This window comes from Canis lupus, chromosome 2, assembly GCF_003254725.2.
Source record: "Canis lupus dingo isolate Sandy chromosome 2, ASM325472v2, whole genome shotgun sequence".
Lineage (NCBI taxonomy): Eukaryota > Metazoa > Chordata > Mammalia > Carnivora > Canidae > Canis > Canis lupus.
The window spans coordinates 57,393,653-57,411,738 of NC_064244.1; the positions used below are offsets into that span (position 1 = coordinate 57,393,653).

General features: G+C 52.9%; 1 protein-coding gene across 3 annotated transcripts; it reads right to left on the reverse strand.

The window, feature by feature from the left end:
• Nucleotides 1-230: 230 nt before the first annotated feature.
• ADGRG5 (adhesion G protein-coupled receptor G5) lies at nucleotides 231-17,295 on the reverse strand. Of its 3 annotated transcripts, XM_025447914.3 has the most exons (13): nucleotides 17,138-17,295; nucleotides 10,223-10,324; nucleotides 9,953-10,031; nucleotides 9,145-9,301; nucleotides 8,462-8,578; nucleotides 7,902-8,015; nucleotides 6,032-6,184; nucleotides 5,139-5,260; nucleotides 4,600-4,871; nucleotides 4,172-4,501; nucleotides 3,722-3,839; nucleotides 1,153-1,430; nucleotides 231-786 (listed from the first exon to the last, which is right to left on the reverse strand). In XM_025447914.3, exons 2-13 carry the CDS (start codon nucleotides 10,284-10,286, stop codon nucleotides 686-688), a joined length of 1,905 nt encoding a protein of 634 aa, XP_025303699.1. In that variant the 5' UTR covers nucleotides 10,287-10,324; nucleotides 17,138-17,295; the 3' UTR covers nucleotides 231-685. The 3 variants fall into 3 exon arrangements, with proteins under 3 accessions (XP_025303699.1, XP_025303700.1, XP_035569508.1); XM_025447915.3 differs by lacking the exon at nucleotides 4,172-4,501; XM_035713615.2 differs by lacking the exons at nucleotides 3,722-3,839; nucleotides 4,172-4,501.
• Between the last annotated feature and the right edge of the window lie 791 nt (nucleotides 17,296-18,086).

Consider the following 18,086-nt stretch of genomic DNA (forward strand, 5'->3'; position numbering starts at 1 on the left):
CTAAAAGGAGAAAGGCCTCAGGCATAGGTGGGTGAGGTCTCTGACACTGGGTGGGACTCAAAGCTCTGGGCTGGAGCCCCAGGCCAGGATGTGTGTGGTCTGACCCTCCCCAGAAGGAAGGAGATGGGGCCCAGCAGGAACTTCCAGGGGAGATGAGCAGAAACCCCTACCCCGCCCCCCAACCTGACACCTCCAGCAGGCAGTTGGAGGTAACAGCATCCACGAAGACATTCTTTCTCCCTGGTCTCATTCAGTTTTCACAAAGCTCTCGGGTAAGGCAGGACCGGAGCTGTCAGCCCCATGTCCCCATGTGGAAACCAGTCAGTGAGGATGACAGGCCCAAGGTCGTACAGTAAGACAGAGTCCAGCCTTGCAGTATGGGCTCCTGACTCCCAGGCCAGCCTCTGCCCACAAGCCTAACCAGGGCTAACCGGGCCCAGGCACCAGGGCAATGTTTGCTGGCCCCCAGTGGGGTTGGACCTGTCCTGGAGCAGAACGCCAGTGGAGGCAGGGCAATGCCCTGACCTCTGGGCCTGGGGAAGCCATGGAGGCTGAAAAGTCTCCCTGGAGGCCAGGGAGGGCTCTGCCATCCAGCAGCCTTGCCTGCCACTTTTTCTGGTAGAGGCCAGAGTCCTGGGCTGCAGGTAGCCAGAGAGGCCACGGGTTCTGGGCAAGGAGCCCCAGACTACTTCATGGTCTGGGAGGAGCTGAACGCCTCCATCTCAGCCTCGGCCTCCGCCTCCGCGTGGTACCTCTGGGAGCAAAACCACAGGAAGAGGAAGAAACCTGGAAGGCAGAAAGGAGTCAGCAGGAAGCTGGAAGCAGCAATGTGGGGCCTCACCCAGAATTCAGGGACCACCTCAGTGTGGGGGAGTTGGGCTTCCCCAAAACCCAGGAGTAATGCTCAGAGTCCCCCACCACCACCACCACTGTGGAAGCTAGAAGGGGCAGAGGCTGGAGGACCAGAAGTAGGTAGGCCAGAGGGTGCTTTTGTGCAAATCAGGAGGAAGGACAGGAGAAGCCCCAAACCAGCTCAAGGCGATGGGCTTGAGGCAAGGGGCTCGATTTCAGCCCCTGACTTGCCCCCTGGAGCAGTCAACATGTGGGGGGCACCACCCCCGGGGCTTCCTCCACGTTGCCCACGGGCCTTACCGTAGAGTGAGTTGAAGGTGGTGAAGAGGAAGAGCTGGGGCAACAGGAAGACACCGAAGGAGAAGAAAGCCAGGGCCCAGGTGGTGCCCAGCAGCATGGTGAGGCCCAGCACGGTGACGCTGTCCCGGCAGGCGCGGGGGCTCTGCACCTCCTCCCGGGCCCGCAGCTGGTGCAGCAGCCGCAGCGCCCAGACCAGCACCACCAGGTTGAAAACAGACGTGAGGCCACCGTAGCCCATGACCAAGATGTTGTGCACCCAGGGGTCCCGCACCCAGCATCTGCAGGGGAAGGGGAAGCGCCAGGGTGGGCGTGATCCCAAGGCCGGGGCGGGGGCACCGGGGGAGGGGGCCGGTCTCTGGCCCCTGGATGGGGTTTTGTCTTCCTGTCCAGACCGCTGGTTCCTGTCTGACCACAGGTGCCGTGGAGCTCTGGGCCTGGCTTCCCGGCCCACCTGCCACATTGGCCCCCTGCCTGATGCCCCCTCTTCCAGGCACACAGGGCTCTCTCATGCCTCCATGCCTTTCCCCACCAGAAAGCTCTTCCTCCCCTCCCTTCTCCATCCTATTTCTATCCCCTTCCATGGCCAGCCCCGCTGCCAATTTGTATGATACTCTAGCAAATCACTGGCCCAGGGCCCTCTTTCCTGGAAACTTCTCCTCCCACCCACCACGAGGTCAAAACCATCTCACCACCATCTCTGTGCAACGGGCTCCCTGCTCCAGGACCCCTCCCCACCTAGACGAAGCAGATGTGCCCCACTCTGAGCCATAGCTGTGGCACCTCAGGGTGGCCTGGTGGAGGGCCACTCCCCCCATGGGGACAAGGAGGAGAGTGGGTAGCAGGGAGATGCTACCAAGGGCTGAGAAAAGAGCAGAGGCCTGGCAGGGGCCCCAGCCCTGCTCCTAGAGCCTCCCTGAGGTCTTCACACCCTTTGCTTCCGCAGGACACCTGTAAGACAGGTGGTGACTCTTTACCTAGTCAGACACCATGTCACAGGCTTTCTGCGGATGAGCCCATTCAGTCCTCATGATGACCCTATGAGGCAGGTGCATAGTCATCCCTGACCTCCAGAGGAGGAAACTGAGGCTCAGGCTTAGAAACACACACTAGTAAGAGGCAAAGGTGGGACCTGAAGCCCCCTGCTCTGAGCCCAGAACCTGTGCCCCTGTCATAGGCACCTGCTCTGGCCCCCGCTATGGGCTCCTCCTGTGGCAGCCACAAGGGGCCTTGAACATTATTTGGGGGATTTTTTCAAGGGTCCATAATCTCCTGTGTGGTCTGGATGGTTCCTTTCCACTGCTGCCTAACAGTCCAGCAGGGGTGGCTCTATCACAACTTATAAACCGGTGTCCTGCTGGTAGGCACTGGAGTCACTTTCAAGGGTATGGTTACTGTCGTCTGTGTTCAGGAGCATATATAGATGCAGTAAGGGGTTTTTGAATGCAGGAGAATAAAAGTCACGGTATCCAGGATGAGAGGGAGGGGGGAAGGAAGGGGGACTCAGAGAAGTGGGTTCTTAGAGTGGGGTATGCTGTGACAGCCTGGCGACAGTGTGCTTCCTGTGCCCACGTCAGTACTCTGGTCCCCAACACATATTAGATAAAACTAGATGGTTAAGGAGCCCTACCTAAGTCACACAGCCTCTGAGAAAGCAGCCTGACCCTCACAGAGAGGAATGAACCCCAACCCGCTTCCACTCCATGCCCAGAGCCCTCACTTCCCAGAAGCTGGGAGGGGTGGTGGGGGGCCAGGCTCTGGAGCCAGCTGGCCCGTGGCCAAGTCCCAGCTCTGCCATTGACCACCTGGGTTTCCTTGGGCAGGGTTCTTCAGCTGCCTGTGCCTCAGTTTCCCTAACTGTAAACAGAGGCTGACAATAGGCCCTACTCCTCGCTGTGATGTTTAAACAGTGTAACACACAAGGCCTGCCAGGGAGTCAGCCCTCAGCCAGTCTGGAGCTTGCCAGGGAAGAAAGAAGGCCGGAGGGCCAACCACTGAAGATGGGTCTACGGGGCTTGTTAAGCTACTCTCTATGTTGGCTGTGAAAAACTTCGTAACAAGAAAAAGGTAAATGTCTTAGGGCACAGGAAGGGGCAGCAGAGTCTGTCCCCAGGTCCCACCAGCAACCTCCCAACACAGACACCTGGGCCGAGCCCTGTCCCTGGGATGTCCCAGCCCCCACAGCACTCTCTCTGACTAGGAGGGTCTGAGGGCTGGCTGTGCCATCAGGCATGGGTAGGAGGAGCAGGAGCCTAAGCAAGAGCAAGGTGGGGGCCGAGCTCACTGAGCAGGATCTGAGCTCTGCCAGGAGCCGGAGGCCCATGAGCAGGCACCAGAGTTCATGCCAGGGCTCCCTAGGGGTAGCCAGCTTTGAACAAGAGCCTGCCTCCGCAGGAGGCCTTGGGGATCCAGCAGAGGAGGTATAGCAAAGCCCATAGGAAGCCACCCCTCCCTGAGCCACAGCTCCCTCCTTGCCCCACAGCCAGTGCCCTGCCTATAGGACACCGTGTTCAGAGCCCCTGGGCCCTCCTTCCAGAGCCAGGGAGCCTGCCACAGCCCTGAGGGCACTCACATGGAAACGTTCCGGAAGGCTGTGTCATTTCCCTGGCTGTTGGAGAGTGGGATTGTGTGAGGTCCATACACTGAGTGCTGAGTGACAAGAAGGAGCAGCACCAGGAGGGCCGGGACCCCTGAGAGATGAGACAGAGGCTTGGGATCTGTCAGGTGACCCCAGAGAAGGGCTGGTCCTAGGTCCCCAGGGCCATTAAAACAGAATTCCACTGAGCAGGCAGGGAGGGGAAGGGATGGTTCTGAGCCCCAGCCTCTGCCATACAGTCCAACTTCAGAGCACTTAACCTGGAGGTCTTAGAGGAGGCTGCTTTCCAAGGTGGCATTATGAGGGCTCTAGGGTGGGATGGTAGTGGCAGTAGCAGTGGGGAGATGGAGCTAATGGGACAGAGATTAGAGAAATTCATGAGGGAACCAAGATAATAAAGAGGGGCTAGGATGGTGATAGAGGTACCCATGAAGGTGGCGCAGAGATTGTGGTGAAGATGAGGATGGTGGTGATGATGGAGGTGGTGGTGATGGTGATGGTGGAGTTGGAGGTAGAAGTTGGAGGTAGTGGTGGCATTGATGATGGTGTTGGAGTTCCTGTGGAGATGACAGTAGAGGCGATGGTGGTGTTGGAGGTAGACGAGGTGATGGTGGAAGTGTTGGAAGTGATGGTGATGGAGGTGCTGGAGATGGAGGAGATGAGGTGTTGGAGGTAGAATGGGCGACAAAAATAGAGGTGCAGAAAGTAGTGGTGAGCACTGACAGGGATGACGAGCAGCTCTCATGGCAGTGGCCACTACGATGAGGAAGAGGAGAAAGAGAGGGCGAGAGTGGGTAGACGCCCTGTCTGGCTGGACACCTCAGACCGCAGGAGGGGAGGGAGGCTCTGCTCACCCCAGCCCACCGCGCAGAGCTTGAGCAAGTATCGGTGGATGTAGATGTTGTAGACACGCCCAAGGAGGAGGTAGAGGTTGAAGCCTTCAATGGCCATCCAGGTGAGGCAGCTGAGCAGCGCAAAGTGCATGATGGCAGCCAGTGCTTTGCACGCCGCCGTCTCGGACGTGGAGGGCAGAGCCAGCGAAGGACTCAGCAGGAAGGTCACATTGAGGAGCAGCACGGAGGCATGCAGGTTCATGTGGATACGTGTTATGGAGTCACCCTGCTGCCTGCGGGTGGAAGCATGGCCTTCCATGGCCTGGAGACATCACAAGCAGTGCCACCCCCCAGGGCTCATGGACACATAATAATGGGTACTACTGAGGCTGGGGTGGGGATGGAGATCGACCAGCAGCCACCACAGCACAGCTGCTCTCCTACCTCCCAGCCTCCACCCCCTGGAGAAACCCACCCCACTCTGGGGGATCAATTAGATAAGAAGGAGGGGTGCTGAGCAGCAGTGGGTAGGCAGGCCCAGCACGGGGGCAGGGGAATACCTGGCTTGGAAGTGCAGCAGCAGAGTGAGTAGTGAGGCCACCATGGAGATGCTGCAGCCCACCAGGGAGATGTACGTGAGAGGGGCCAGCAGCTCTTCAGGAATCGGAGCTGGAGAGAGTTGCTGCAGGAAGGAAAGGAGAGATGGGGGACAAAAGCATGGGAATGCCTTCCCCACGGTGACAGGGACCTGCTAAGACCTCAGCTCCAAACACCCCTGCCCCACACAAACCCCACCATGGTCTTGGCTTGAAAAGAAAAAAAAAGAAAAAAAAAAAGCCCAGCGGACACAGTGGCTTTTGCCCCCCTCAACTCCCATCTCTCCTTTCTCTATGAGAAGCTTCCCTCTCTCACTGTCTATGCACATGGGCGATCCCACCATGTGTGAACAGGTGTTGAACAGGTGTACCAGGCCTGACTTATCAGAGCCCTTCCTTCTCCTGCCCAGTAATTGGTCGAGGGGTGGGAATGTGACACACTCCCAAGCAGTGGGACTCCATCCCAAGACTAGCTGGCTGACTTGGGTAAGAGAAGCTCCCCTTCTATTGGCCTAAATAAGCTAGCAGGATATGAGCCTGGATTTGCTAGCAGCCATATTATTATCCTGTAGGGAAATCCTGTCTGAAGGCTAGGCCAGCACAAAGCAAGCACAGTTGGGAGATAGAGACAGAGCCCTGTCTTGGTGATATTGAGCATCTGGATCAAGCCATGCCTGAAGCCTAACATAGCTTCTTCAGCAACATGAGTTCATAAGTTTCTCTTTTCCTCTCCTTAAGCCCATTTGGGTTGTATTTTCTGTCCCCTACACCAGCCTTTGCTTTGGTTGCTCCTCTTGCCTAGACATGGGGCCCTTTCTAGCTTTGACTCCCCTCACCCAGACTGGATGCACACGTACCATGAGAACAGCAAAGTAGCTGAGGTGATTGCAGCGGCAGAGCACCTGGGAAGGTGAGGGCTGCTCTGTGCGACAGCCCTCAGAACTCCAGGCCCCCCAGTAATCCTTGCTGGCTCCTTCCTTCCAGAAGACACAGGTTGCTGTGTAGCCTTCCTAAGGAGAGAGGCTGGAGTTGGGTGCATCCAAGAGGTGTGGGGGAGGGCTGTGGGTCAGAGTCTGGAAATTGCACCCTGGTCAACATTTTACCAGGCACTGGCTGGGCTTTGGCATCAGACAGATCCAGATTCCAGCCTTGCCCATACTATGGACTCTCAGAGCAACCCGGGCAAGGGACCGAGCTTCTCTGAGCCTCAGCTTATTCATCTGCAAAGTGGAATCATCTATACCCAAGTCCCAAGGATGCTATTAAATTCCAGGCACCAAGGGATCTTGAATGTCCAGCTCTGGCTGGACAGTGGGTGCTCTATAATCAAGTGTCCCCTTTCCTCTCCTCTTCATGGGGAACAAAGATGGTGCAGACCCATATCCCCCAGGAGGGACACTCATCCACAGACAACCCTGATGCCAAGTCTTGCGGATGGAGGGATGGGAGGAATCACACAGGCAGCGCCATGGAAAACCACTGAGGCGGACACCTGGGTGGCTCAGTGGTTGAGCCTCTGCCTTTGGTTCAGGGTGTGATCCCGGGGTCCTGGGATCCAGTCTCACACTGGGCTCCCCACAGGGAGCCTGCTTCTCCCTCAGTCTGTGTCTCTGCCTCTCTCTGTGTGTCTCTTATGAATAAATAAAATCTTAAAAGAAAAAAGAAAACCACTGAGGAAGGGGCAGAGAAGTCCCAGGGAGGGAAGGGACACCCAGAGCACGGAGGTTAGAGGACACAAGCGGATTCCAGGGGAAGCAAACTGCAGGGGCAGAGGGCAGAGCAAAGAAAGAAAAGGATGATGGAGAAATTGAGAGTGGGGAGCAGTCCCGAGGAGGCTGATGGGAAGTCAGGGAAGAGCCTAGGGGCTCTGGGCTTTTCAGAAATGCCAGGGCCAGAAGGGCAGAGGCATCAAAGCTTACACCCACCCAGCAGCCCTTCTCCCTTTCTCCAGGATCAGCTTCTGCACCTCCCTTGAGGACCCATGCCTCCCCCCATGCCAGGTCAGATGAATCCAGCCCAGTGCCTGAGCCATGTGACTCAGGCCTGGCCAATCCACACGTTCCATCAACTTGGTTCAGGGATGGACACATGACCCAGTCAGACATTTAGGACTCTATTCTGAGCCCCTGGTTTGCACTGATGAGGAAGAGCCTGCTGGGAAGAGGGGAGGGAAGTCCAGCACGTAAGCTGCCATCTGGCCAGAGCAGAGAGCCAAGGCAGAAAACCACTGCTGAGAGATAACAAGAGGTCGAGCCAGGATGGCATTGTATCAGCCCCTGGATCCAGTCATGCCTGAAGCCAGACAGCTCTGGGCATTTCATTTACATGAGCCGCTCAATTCCTTTTTGTGCTTAAGCTGGCTTGACTTGGCTTCATATCACTTGCAATTCCTGGAGTCCTGCCTGGGGGCCCCCCCGGGTGGCTCAGTTGGTTAAGCTCCTGACTCCCCATCTCAGCTCAGGTCTCCATCTCAGGGTCCTGAGCTCAAGTCCCACGTTGGGCTCCACACTGGGTGTGGCACCTACTTAAAATGAAAAAGCAAATCCTGCCTAAGTAAAACCTTCTCTCTCTGACTTCTTTGACAGGAGTTTTCAAACTGTGATAGGTTCGAAATTGTTCATTTTCAAAATGCTTCCACAGATTTGGGTTTAGTCAAGCCAATGTTCAACAGGAGCGAGCCACAAGGGGCAGGGGTGAGGTGGAAACGGGGGTGCCCCCCACAAGTACCAGGCTCCGGTTGTGCCAAAAGCTGATGTTGACCGGGTCCCTGAGGTTGTTCACATGTCCACGCCCCAGCTGGGCCCCCAGGACGTAGTTATTGAGCAGAGATGAGTTGGTGTTCTGGAAGGACAGCAAGAGAAGGGCTGACTGCAGGGGACACAGGGAGACCCCGGCTGAGGGCTAAGAGCCCCCTTCACCAGCCCCTCCCCCGGACGAGAGCAAGCAGGCGTGCCTCACATGTCCAGCGTGGGCCAGCCTCCCAGCCTTCACACATGCTGCCCCCTCCATCCCTCACCTCTCTGCCAAGTGCTGAGTACATTCTAGCTCAGCCTAACCAACCACTGTCCTAACTCACTTTCAGAGCCAAAGTTAAAAGGCACCTTTGTCTACCTCCCACTCAGTTACAGCACACACATAGGTTTCTTCTAAGTGGGCCTTCCCACGATTTTCCTAAAACTGAGAAGGGGCCATGGACGGTCCCACCTGGTGCTGGTCCCTGCCCAGAGGCTAGCCAAGGGCACAGATGCCCACAGCGCCCCCAGGAAGGGGCCCCGCAAGACACTGACCTGGAAAAAGTGGTCTGTGAAGAAGTAGATGCAGATGAGCCGCAGCTCCCTGGGGCGGGTCCTACAGGCGTCCTGGGTCAGCTCCGCGGGGAACTGCATGGCGTGGGGGACCCAGGCCTGTGGAGGGCAGGGACAGGCTGAGCCCGGTGTCCTCTGCCTCCAGAGCCGGCCCCAGAGCTTTCACTGCCCCTCTGTCCTTGTGAAGCCTTCCCGGCCTTATCCCAGGCGGGTCATTCCTCCAAGCCTCCACCTGCAGAGCTCTCTCCTCGAAGGCTGCACCTCTTCTCAAACTGGCCGAGATCCAGCCCTCCCTCCAGGCTGCCCCTGCCTTGAATTATTCCCACCCAACTGGGGCCCCTGGGGATGGAGCTTCTCGGCCTTCAGCACCCAGGCATTCCAAGGACGCTGGATCCCCTGGCCTCTCCTACAGCTGCCTCCCCACCCACAGACCTGCAAAAGCAGGAAGAGGACACTGCCCTTGAGGGGCCACAGGGTACCCCCTTTATCCATCATTTGCATGAGGAACATTAGCCCCATTTTACAGAGGAGGCAACTTACCAGGCTATGAGGGCAGACCAGATTAGTTTCAGGGAAGGAGGACGGGGAGTCCAGACCTTAAGGCCTTGGACGATTTTTTGTGGGGGGAGAGGCACTGGCTGGGCCCCATCCTGACCACCTCTGACCTGGGGGACCCGCTTCATGGTAGTGCTGTTCAGCGAGAGGCCAGCAAAGTTGCAGCCCAGCTTGAAGATCAGCGCCTGGATGTTGGGCGTCTGCAAGGTCAGGTTGCTGCCCCCAAAGCTGGCGTTCAACAGGCTGCACTCCAGGTCCCGGATGAGGCTGAGGGCGAGAGAGTTGACCAGGGTTTGTGGTAGGGCTTGGGGCAGGAGGGGCCCCAGGTGGCCGAGAAGGGCGCCTCCCCCAACCAGCATGGGCCACTCCCGTCTCCAGACCTTTGCACACAGTGTCCCTGGCACATCTCACCTCTCCACCTGCCTCATTCGCATCTCCTCATTACCTCACATTCTGGTCCAGGCTTGTTGGCACCTCCTTCGGGAAGCCTTTTTTGGGTGTTCTCTGCCGGCTGAGTGAAATGCCCCATAGTCCCTGTGCTTCCCTGGCCACTCATTCAGAGTTGCAAGGCCATCAGATCACAGAGCCACCCTGGAGGACCCAATCTGAGTCTTGGAGCTCCTTTCCAGAACTATGTAGAGACCCAGAATCCCACATCCAGTTGCATGGCATCCATAGTTAAAGGGCCCTCAAGCAGGCAGCAGATTTGATGAGGGCAGGGCTACGTTTATCCTGCATCTCTAGAGCCTGGTGCCAGGCACACCGTAGGTACTCAATAAATGCAGGTTGAATAGATGGATTAATGCTCTACCCTGGACAACCCTGAACTGTACAACCCTGGACCACTGATTCAAGGCACAAGCTGGGTATGGGAGGCACAGCTGACTCTAGGCAGACAAGGAGGACCGCCCAACTCACCCAGGAAGAGAAATTGAGCTGCGGCTCCTGACCATCCTCTCCAGCTTCTTCATCCAGTGCAGGGGTTCTTGGGATGCCTCTGCAGGGAGCAGGTCAGACTTCCACTTTGGTCTCCATCCCTGGGCCTCCCACCCCAGCCTTGGCCTTGCTACTGCCCCTGAATGCCTCAGGGCCCCCTTTCAAGCTCCCTTGGTTTGAGGCATCCCCCTTTCACATCACAGCCAGGGGCCCGGGCAAGGATGGCTCCCCAGCTCAGTGGCACCTTCTTACCCATGGTCTCACTCTGAGCAGTCATGAAGCATAAACAGAGGAAAAAGACCCCCCAGGGATCCATGTCCTGGACCTCGTCTCTTCCAAGAACCAGCTCCCACCCTAGAAAAGATGCATGCCTTTGTCATCTTTGACAATGATCTCTAACTTCTAGGTGTCTGGCATGTCCCAAGGGTAGGACATCTAGCATCTTTTTTTAATTTAAGATTTTATTTATTTACTCATGAGAGACACAAAGAGAGAGACAGAGGCAGAAGGAGAAGGAGGTTCCCTGTGGGGAGCCTGATGTGGAACTCAATCCCAGGACCCCGGGATCACGCCCTGAGCTGAAGGCAGACGCTCAACCACTGAGCCACCCGGGTGTCCCTGACAGCTAGGGTCTTAATTGATCCTTGTTACTTCTGCATTTCACAGATGGGGAAACTGAGCTTCAGAGCACAAGTGGTCTTGCTCTGCCTGAGGCTCCCTGAGCCAGGTCTCTGTGACTCCAGAATCCCTGACCCTTTGTCCAGAAATGACTGTCATTAGCAGCTCTGCCTGAGTCACCCCCTCTCTCCCAAAATGGCCTCTCTGGGGGCTTCTCCACAGCCCTGACTCTACCCAGCAGGGGAACCTGCTTGGGAGCAAGCACCATGGAACCCTGTGCAGTTCTGTCATTAATTCACCATGTGACTTTGAGCAAGGGTCTGTCCCTCCCAGCCTTCATTTTCTGTGGTTTTGAAATAAATAAATAAACTTTTGCTTTAAACATAGCAAAATTATGTCAACATCCTGAAACTCCACTAAAATGAGAATGGGTAAATAAAATGGACACAAAGCCACAAAGACAGAACAAAGGGAAAGAAGACAACAGCAAGCAGGAGGCTCCAAAGCAGGTGGCCACATGGTAATAAACTTAGCAGACTATAAAAAGTTGAGCCCAAGTGCCTACATGGTGGGGAGAGATGTGGTGTGAGGGGAGGAGGGAAAGGGATGGGGAGAAGCCTCACAACCCCAGAGAACACTTGAGAACTAGAAGCATCGAGAACCTCTGAAAGCAGGGCAAGGAGTGAAACCCCAAAATGAGGGATGGATGGTTGTGAGTCTTTTTTTTTTTTTTAAGAGAGAGAGAGCACGCGTGCACATGTGTAAGTTAGGGGCAGGAGGCAGGGGCAGAGGGAAACGGAGAGAGAGAATCCCAAGCAGTCTCCACGCTCAATGAAGAGTTCAACTCAGGACTCGATCCCACGACCTTGAGATCATGAGCTGAGCTGAAATCAAGAGTACAACGTTTAACCAACCAAACTACCCCGGCGCCCTGGTCATGAGTCTTTAAAATGACCAGCTGAGGCCCCAGATCCCCTCTGCCACCTGGAGACCACTGTCACCACCCTTCCACCCTCCACCCCACCCCAACATAAAGGTCATTCCCTGGAGACAGTGCCTGATAGAGAATCCGAGGGGAAGGATGGGATGCCATCCAGGCTTAGAAAAATGAAGCCATACCCCTTCCCCACTTCCACCTCCAGTCAGCTTCCCAAAGCCTAAGGCAGCCAGGGGATGATGCTCTATGGCAGCAGAAAATTCTTCTCTAAAGAACTGGCTGTTCCAAGAAAGGTATCCTCTAGGGCAGTCCCGGTGGTGCAGCGGTTTGGCGCCGCCTGCAGCCTGGGGTGTGATCCTGGAGACCTGGGATCGAGTTCTGCATCGGGCTCCCTGCATGGAGCCTGCTTCTCTCTCTCTGTCTCTATGAATGAATGAATGAATGAATGAATGAATAAATAAATAAATAAATAAATAAATAAATAAATAAATAAATAAATAAAAGGTAGCCTCTAGTTATGGATGTTTTGGTATTCCTTAATGAAATGGCCAGGACTAAACTTAGGTTAAAGCTTTACCAGTCATCAGCCCTGATAAGCAGTTGTGCCTTAGCGCTACTCCCCCCAGTTGTTGGCTGGACAGCAGGACCAGGATATATCCTGTCAGAAGGCAGTGGAAAAAAAGAAGCTTCCAGGATGGAGGCCTCATCAAATAATAGGAGAAGGAGGAGATGCTGCAGATTAATTGGGTGAAGTGGGGATGCCTGGATGGCTCAGTGGTTGAGCATCTGCCTTTGGCTCAGGGCGTGATCCCGAGGTTCTAGGATCAAGTCCTGCATTGGGCTCCCTGCATGGAGCCTGCTTCTCCCTCTGCCTGTGTCTCTGCCTATTCTCACAAATAAATGAATAAACTCTTTAAAAAAAAAATGGGTGAAGTGTACACAAAATCTTCGTGTACTGTTTTTTTAAACCTTCTGTGAATTTATCATTGTTTTCAAAAGTAAAAGTTCAAAGTACAGTCCAATAGATTACCATTTCACTATGAAAAATTACAACACAGATAGTAACATAAAAGGGAGCAAAGTATATCCATTGCACAGAAAGCACAAGTTGAACATAACACACAGAATATAATCACATGTACGGAAATTTATGCTGATATACGTGTTGAAGGCTAGGAGGGTATCTGGAAGAATGGTTGCCAAAATGTTGATAAGGTTATGTGGAGAAGGATTACTTTCTTTTTTAGGTTTTCCATATAGTTCGAAATTTTTTTAAAGATTTTATTTATTTATTTGAGAAAGAGAGAGCACAAGCAGGGGGAGCAACAGAGGGGGAGAGAGAAGCAGGATCCCCACTGTGCAGGGAGCTCGATGTGGGGCTTGATCCCAGGACCCTGTGATCATGACCTGAGCTGAAGACAGACATTTAATTGCTTAATCAGCTGAGTCATCTAGGCACCCCACAGTTTGAATTTTCTACAACAAACACGTATTACATTCACAAGGTAATTGAAAACAGTTTTTTTTTGAAAACAAGTTTTTAATGCTTAGAATTTTTTTAATGTTCCAAATGACTAGCATTATGGAAAAAAATAGTGGTGGCATATTTTTTATGAAAAAAAAAAAACATGTTGCAAAGCAATGTAATCCAATCCTCGCAATAGTCACATTTCTTATATATGCAAGATCTGAAATATGAGGTCACTTCTGGGTGGTGAGATTCTGGGCCTACTTGTTTTAGGTGCCTTATTTCCTAATATTACCCCATATATTATAGTTATATGCTTCTCAATTTTTCTTTACTCTTCTCATAGTGGTTTTTGTTTCTTAAGTAGACTCCAGGCCCAGCATGGAGCCCAGCACAGGACTTGAATTCACAGCCCTGAAATCAAGACCGAGCTAGGATCAAGAATCAGATGCTTGACCAACTGAGCCACCCAGGGGCCCCTACTCTTCAGATAGTTTAAAATTTTACATCTTTCAAATCTAAACAATAAATAAGTCCACAAAGGCATAAAAATCGCAAAGTATCCCTCCCTCCTGTGTCACCCAACCACTCCCTTCCCAGCTAGTCACCCCAGGTAACTACAGCTATTAGTGTTTTGTGAATTTTCCCAAGTATCAAAGAAGTAAAGCATATATGACTTTCCTCATCTTATTTTATTTTTTAATTATTTAAAAAGATTATTTATTTATTTATTCATGAGAGAGGCAAAGACACAGGCAGAGGGAGAAGCAGGCTCCCTGCAGAAAGCTGATGTGAGACTCCATCCCAGGACCCCAAGACCATGCCCTGAGCCAAAGGCAGATACCCAACCACTGAGCCTCCCAGGCATTCCTCTCCTCATTTTATTAAAAAAAAAAAAAAAAAAAAAAAAAAAGTAGCACCCTCTCTACTGTTCTGCAATTCGTTTTTTCGCTTGAAAATACATCTTGGAGAGCTTTTCTTTTTCTTTGTAAGATTTTATTTTTTTATTCATGAGAGACACAGAGAAAGGCAGAGACACAGGCAGAGGGAGAAGCAGGCTCCATGCAGGGAGCCCGACCTGGGACTCAGTCCCGGGTCTCCAGGATCACGCCCTGGACTGAAGGCGGCGCTAAACTGCTGAGCCACCTGGGCTGCCCTTGGAGAGCTTTTCGTAGCAGTACCTGGAGCTTCCCCTTTTTCTTTTACAACTGCATAGTCTACGATTGGAGGGATAAGCCTTAACTTATTCAGCAGGTGCCTCAGAACTGTTGGTGGTGTGGGCTCTGGTCTTTGGTTCTTTATAACAGTACAGCTGTTCTGATGTTATTTCCCAAGTGTGCAAGTTCACGGTCTGCCCTTTTTTTTTCAATGCCTGATTCTTCCTTATCTTCTCGAAATTCTTTCCATAATAGGGAAATCAGCTCATTGTCTATTATGTGAATTGCAAATCTGTTTCCTAGTTTATCTTTTGCCTTTTAACATTACATATGGTCCTTTTGCCATGTAGAAGTCTTTTTTTATATGCATAATTTTTGTGTAACCAGAATTATCAGTATTTTTCTCTTTTGGCTTCTGGATTTTGAGTCATAGCCTTAAAAAGGCGTTCCAATTATGAAGGATTTCTCCTAAGTTTCTCATAGTACTTTTGAGGTTTCATTGTTCACATTTGGGACCCCTTGTCCATTTGCATCGACCTGGAGTACAGCATGAGATGGGGATGCGATTTTTTTTCTGGGTGGTCCCAACCATTTGTCTTAACACTATTTATTAATATATGTGTTTATTTGAAAAGAGAATAGAAGGGCGCCTGGGTGGCTCAGTTGGTTAAGCATTCAACTCTTGGTTTTGGCCCAGGTCATGATCTCAGGATTGTGGGATTGAGCCAGGCTCCATGCTCAGTGGGGAGTCTGAGATTCTCTCTCTCTCTCTCTCTCAAACATGTAAATAAATCTTTAAACAAAAAAAAAAAAAAAAAAAAAAAAAGAGGGCAGCCCTGGTGGCTCAGCGGTTTAGCGCTGCCTTCAGGCCAGGGCGCAATCCTGGAGTCCCAGGATCAAGTCACACGTCGGGCTCCCTGCATGGAGCCTGCTTCTCCCTCTGCCTGTGTCTCTGCCTCTGTGTGTGTGTGTGTGTGTGTGTGTGTGTGTGTGTGTGTCTCATGAATAAATAAATAAAATATTTTAGAAAGAAAGAGAGAGAGAGAGAGAGAGAGAGGGAAAAGGGAATAGAGATTTTGGTTGGAATCATGGAGTGCTGGGTTCTTACTCATTTGGCCACTTAGTTATTTATTAAGCTGTGTTACCTTGAGCAGTCCTCCCCCTCACTGTGTGAATAGGGAAACTGAGGCCCAGACAATAATGTGGATTTGACCTCCAGGGTCTGGACCGTAAGGCCAGGACCCCAGGGCCTTGGCTACCCTGCTCTGTGTTTACAGAGAGAAGACAGGTCTAACCCCACCACCAGCTGAAGTAATCAAGGCCAAAGCAGAAGTGACACCTCCTCCAAGTACCCCAAATAGCTACGGTTTCCACTCCCTTTCCCAGGGGCAAACCACAATCCTCACTTCTGCTTGAGACTTCCAGCACCCCTCTCCCTAGCCCTTCCGAGAGGCCACCGTGTATTGTCACCCCACATCCTCATCTCTCTCACCATCCACATTACAATTCATTATCTGGGGCTCCCTGGGAAACAGAATCCCTTACTTGATGTCCAAGATGGTTCCAGTTGATTGTGGGGAACCTGGGAACCACACAAGAGTTTGCCTGGGCTTACAGCAAGCCAGTCATCAAGCCGGAGATCAAACCCAGAGCTCCAGACTCCAAGGCAAGTGCCCTCCCCATGCAGGGCACTGCTGCCTCCCAAAGATAGTTGGGCAGCTGAGTCGCTCTACAGATGAAGAAAACTCTTATCTAGGCCAAAACAGATGAGGAAACACGCAGAGCCTTTGGTAGATGCAAATTTGATAACCAGTTCCAGTATTCATTGCCTGGGCTGTGACACTGGGCAATAAGTCCACTTCTCTGTGCTTCATTCAGGGTTTCTCATCCATTAAATGAGACCAAGGAGACCTATTTCCCAGGGAGAGAGACTCAGAGACATTTCCACAATCCTCACTGCAAATTCAGGGCTCTGACCCAAAGCCCCAGCCAGAGATATATCTAAGCATAAGACTTGGGACCCCCTGCCTTCCTCCCTGGGGCTGACCCTGCACCCCATCCCCCTGCTGCCCACGCATCTCCAACAGTACCAGGCCTGCTGAGTTGGTCACACTCCTGAACATGGCCCCATTGCCCCTTCCAAGCAGCTACTCCTGTCAACCACAGGCTGGAGCCCCCACCGCTGGCCTCACCCTGGCCTGGGTGAGGAATGGATCCCTGGTCTCTGCAGGAAAGCCCTGGAAAGTACCGTTCTCACCCCTATTTTACAGGCAGGGGAAGGGAGGCCCAATAGGGAGTCTGTGACCAAGCCAGCACCAGAGCCTAAGACAAACCATCCCAGGCTCCAGTCCAGGTCTTTCTGAGAGCAATGGCACCTGCTCGCATCTGCCCAGTACAAACTTCAGCAGGCCCTCCCCCACGTCATCTGAGGTACAGGTTACCAGACTAACCCCATTTCACAGATAAAGACACTGACATCCAGAAAAGTCTAATAACTTGCCCTAGGCCAGCGTGGGGAGCTAGGATTTATACCCAGGGCCTAACCACTACTTATTTTAAATTGCTCTTTAAAAAATAAATAATTGGAAGGGCATCTGGGTGGCTCGGTAGGTTAAGCATCTGCCTTCAGCTGAAGTCATGAGGAGGTTTCCTGCTCAGCAGGGAGTCTGCTTCTTCCTGTCCTTCTCCCTCTCCCTCCACACTTCTCCCCCTGCTCATGTTCTCTCTCTCTCAAATACATAAGTAAAATCCTTTAAAGATAAATAGATAGATAGATAGATAGATAGATAGATAGATAGATAGATAGACAGTCTTCCATATTCCCAGAGATTTGAAGTTGCCACCAGAGAGTGAAGGGGATAAGGGTGGTCCCCAGCTTGCTGCTCCCAGGATGTCACTGATCCTGGACCCACCAGGGCAGTGACATGCCTGATGCCTGCTGGGGAACTGGCAGAGAGGTGGAGGAGGGGGGAAGAGAGCCAGCTGACCTGTGGAGCCGCTGCCGTCCTGCTGCTGTACTGCTGCCACCGGTCTGTCTACGTGAAGAAAAGGAAGTTGGATGTGTGTGCCGGGGCCACCTCTCTGTGTCGCTCAGCCCCAGCCCTCCGCCCTCTCCTGCTCTCTGCTCTCTTCACCCTGCAGCTGCACGCCACAACACGCTCTCACTTCACTTCTTCTTTCCCCGTCAGCAGCCTTTTTGCTTCCTCTGAACTGGCAGCTGGGCCCAGGGCCCCTCTTGCTCTCATCCCACCCCACCCCCGCCCTATGCCTGCAGCACTTTCTGAGGATGGCTACACCTTGTAGAGGTAGCTGGCCTCAGTGGGGAGGGGAGGGAGAGCTGGCCCACAAGTCACCCCACAAGGTTTCAGAACTCATCTCTGCTGTCCACCGCTTCGGCTTCAGTTTCCCCACCTTCAGAAAAGAGAAGATGATCCTGGCCTGACCTGACAATCAATGGGGCTGACGTTGGTCACAACCTCAGGCCAGGGCTGGGTCCAACTGCCTGGGCTCAAATACCAGGCCTGTCATCTACCGGCCAGGGGACTTTGGGCAAGTGACTAAAACTCTCTGAACCTCAGCTTCCCCTCTAAAATGGAGATAAGGCGGACTCAGTTGGTGAAGCATCTGCCTTGGCTCAAGGCGTGATCCCGGGGTCCTGGGATCGAGTCCCACATCGGGCTCCCTGCAGGGAGCCTGCTTCTCTCTCTGCCTGTGTCTCTGCCTCTCTCTCTGGGTCTCTCATGAACAAATAAAATCTTTAAATAAACAAACAAACAAACTAGATCTTTGAAAATAAATAAATCAATCAAATGGAGATGAGACAGTACCACCTCAGCATAGTGTGACGCTTATAAGAGGTCACGCTGCAAAGTCACCGGAAGCGCTCCATAAAGGCTGCCCGTTTCACAGATGGGGAGTTTGAGGCCTGCAGAAGAC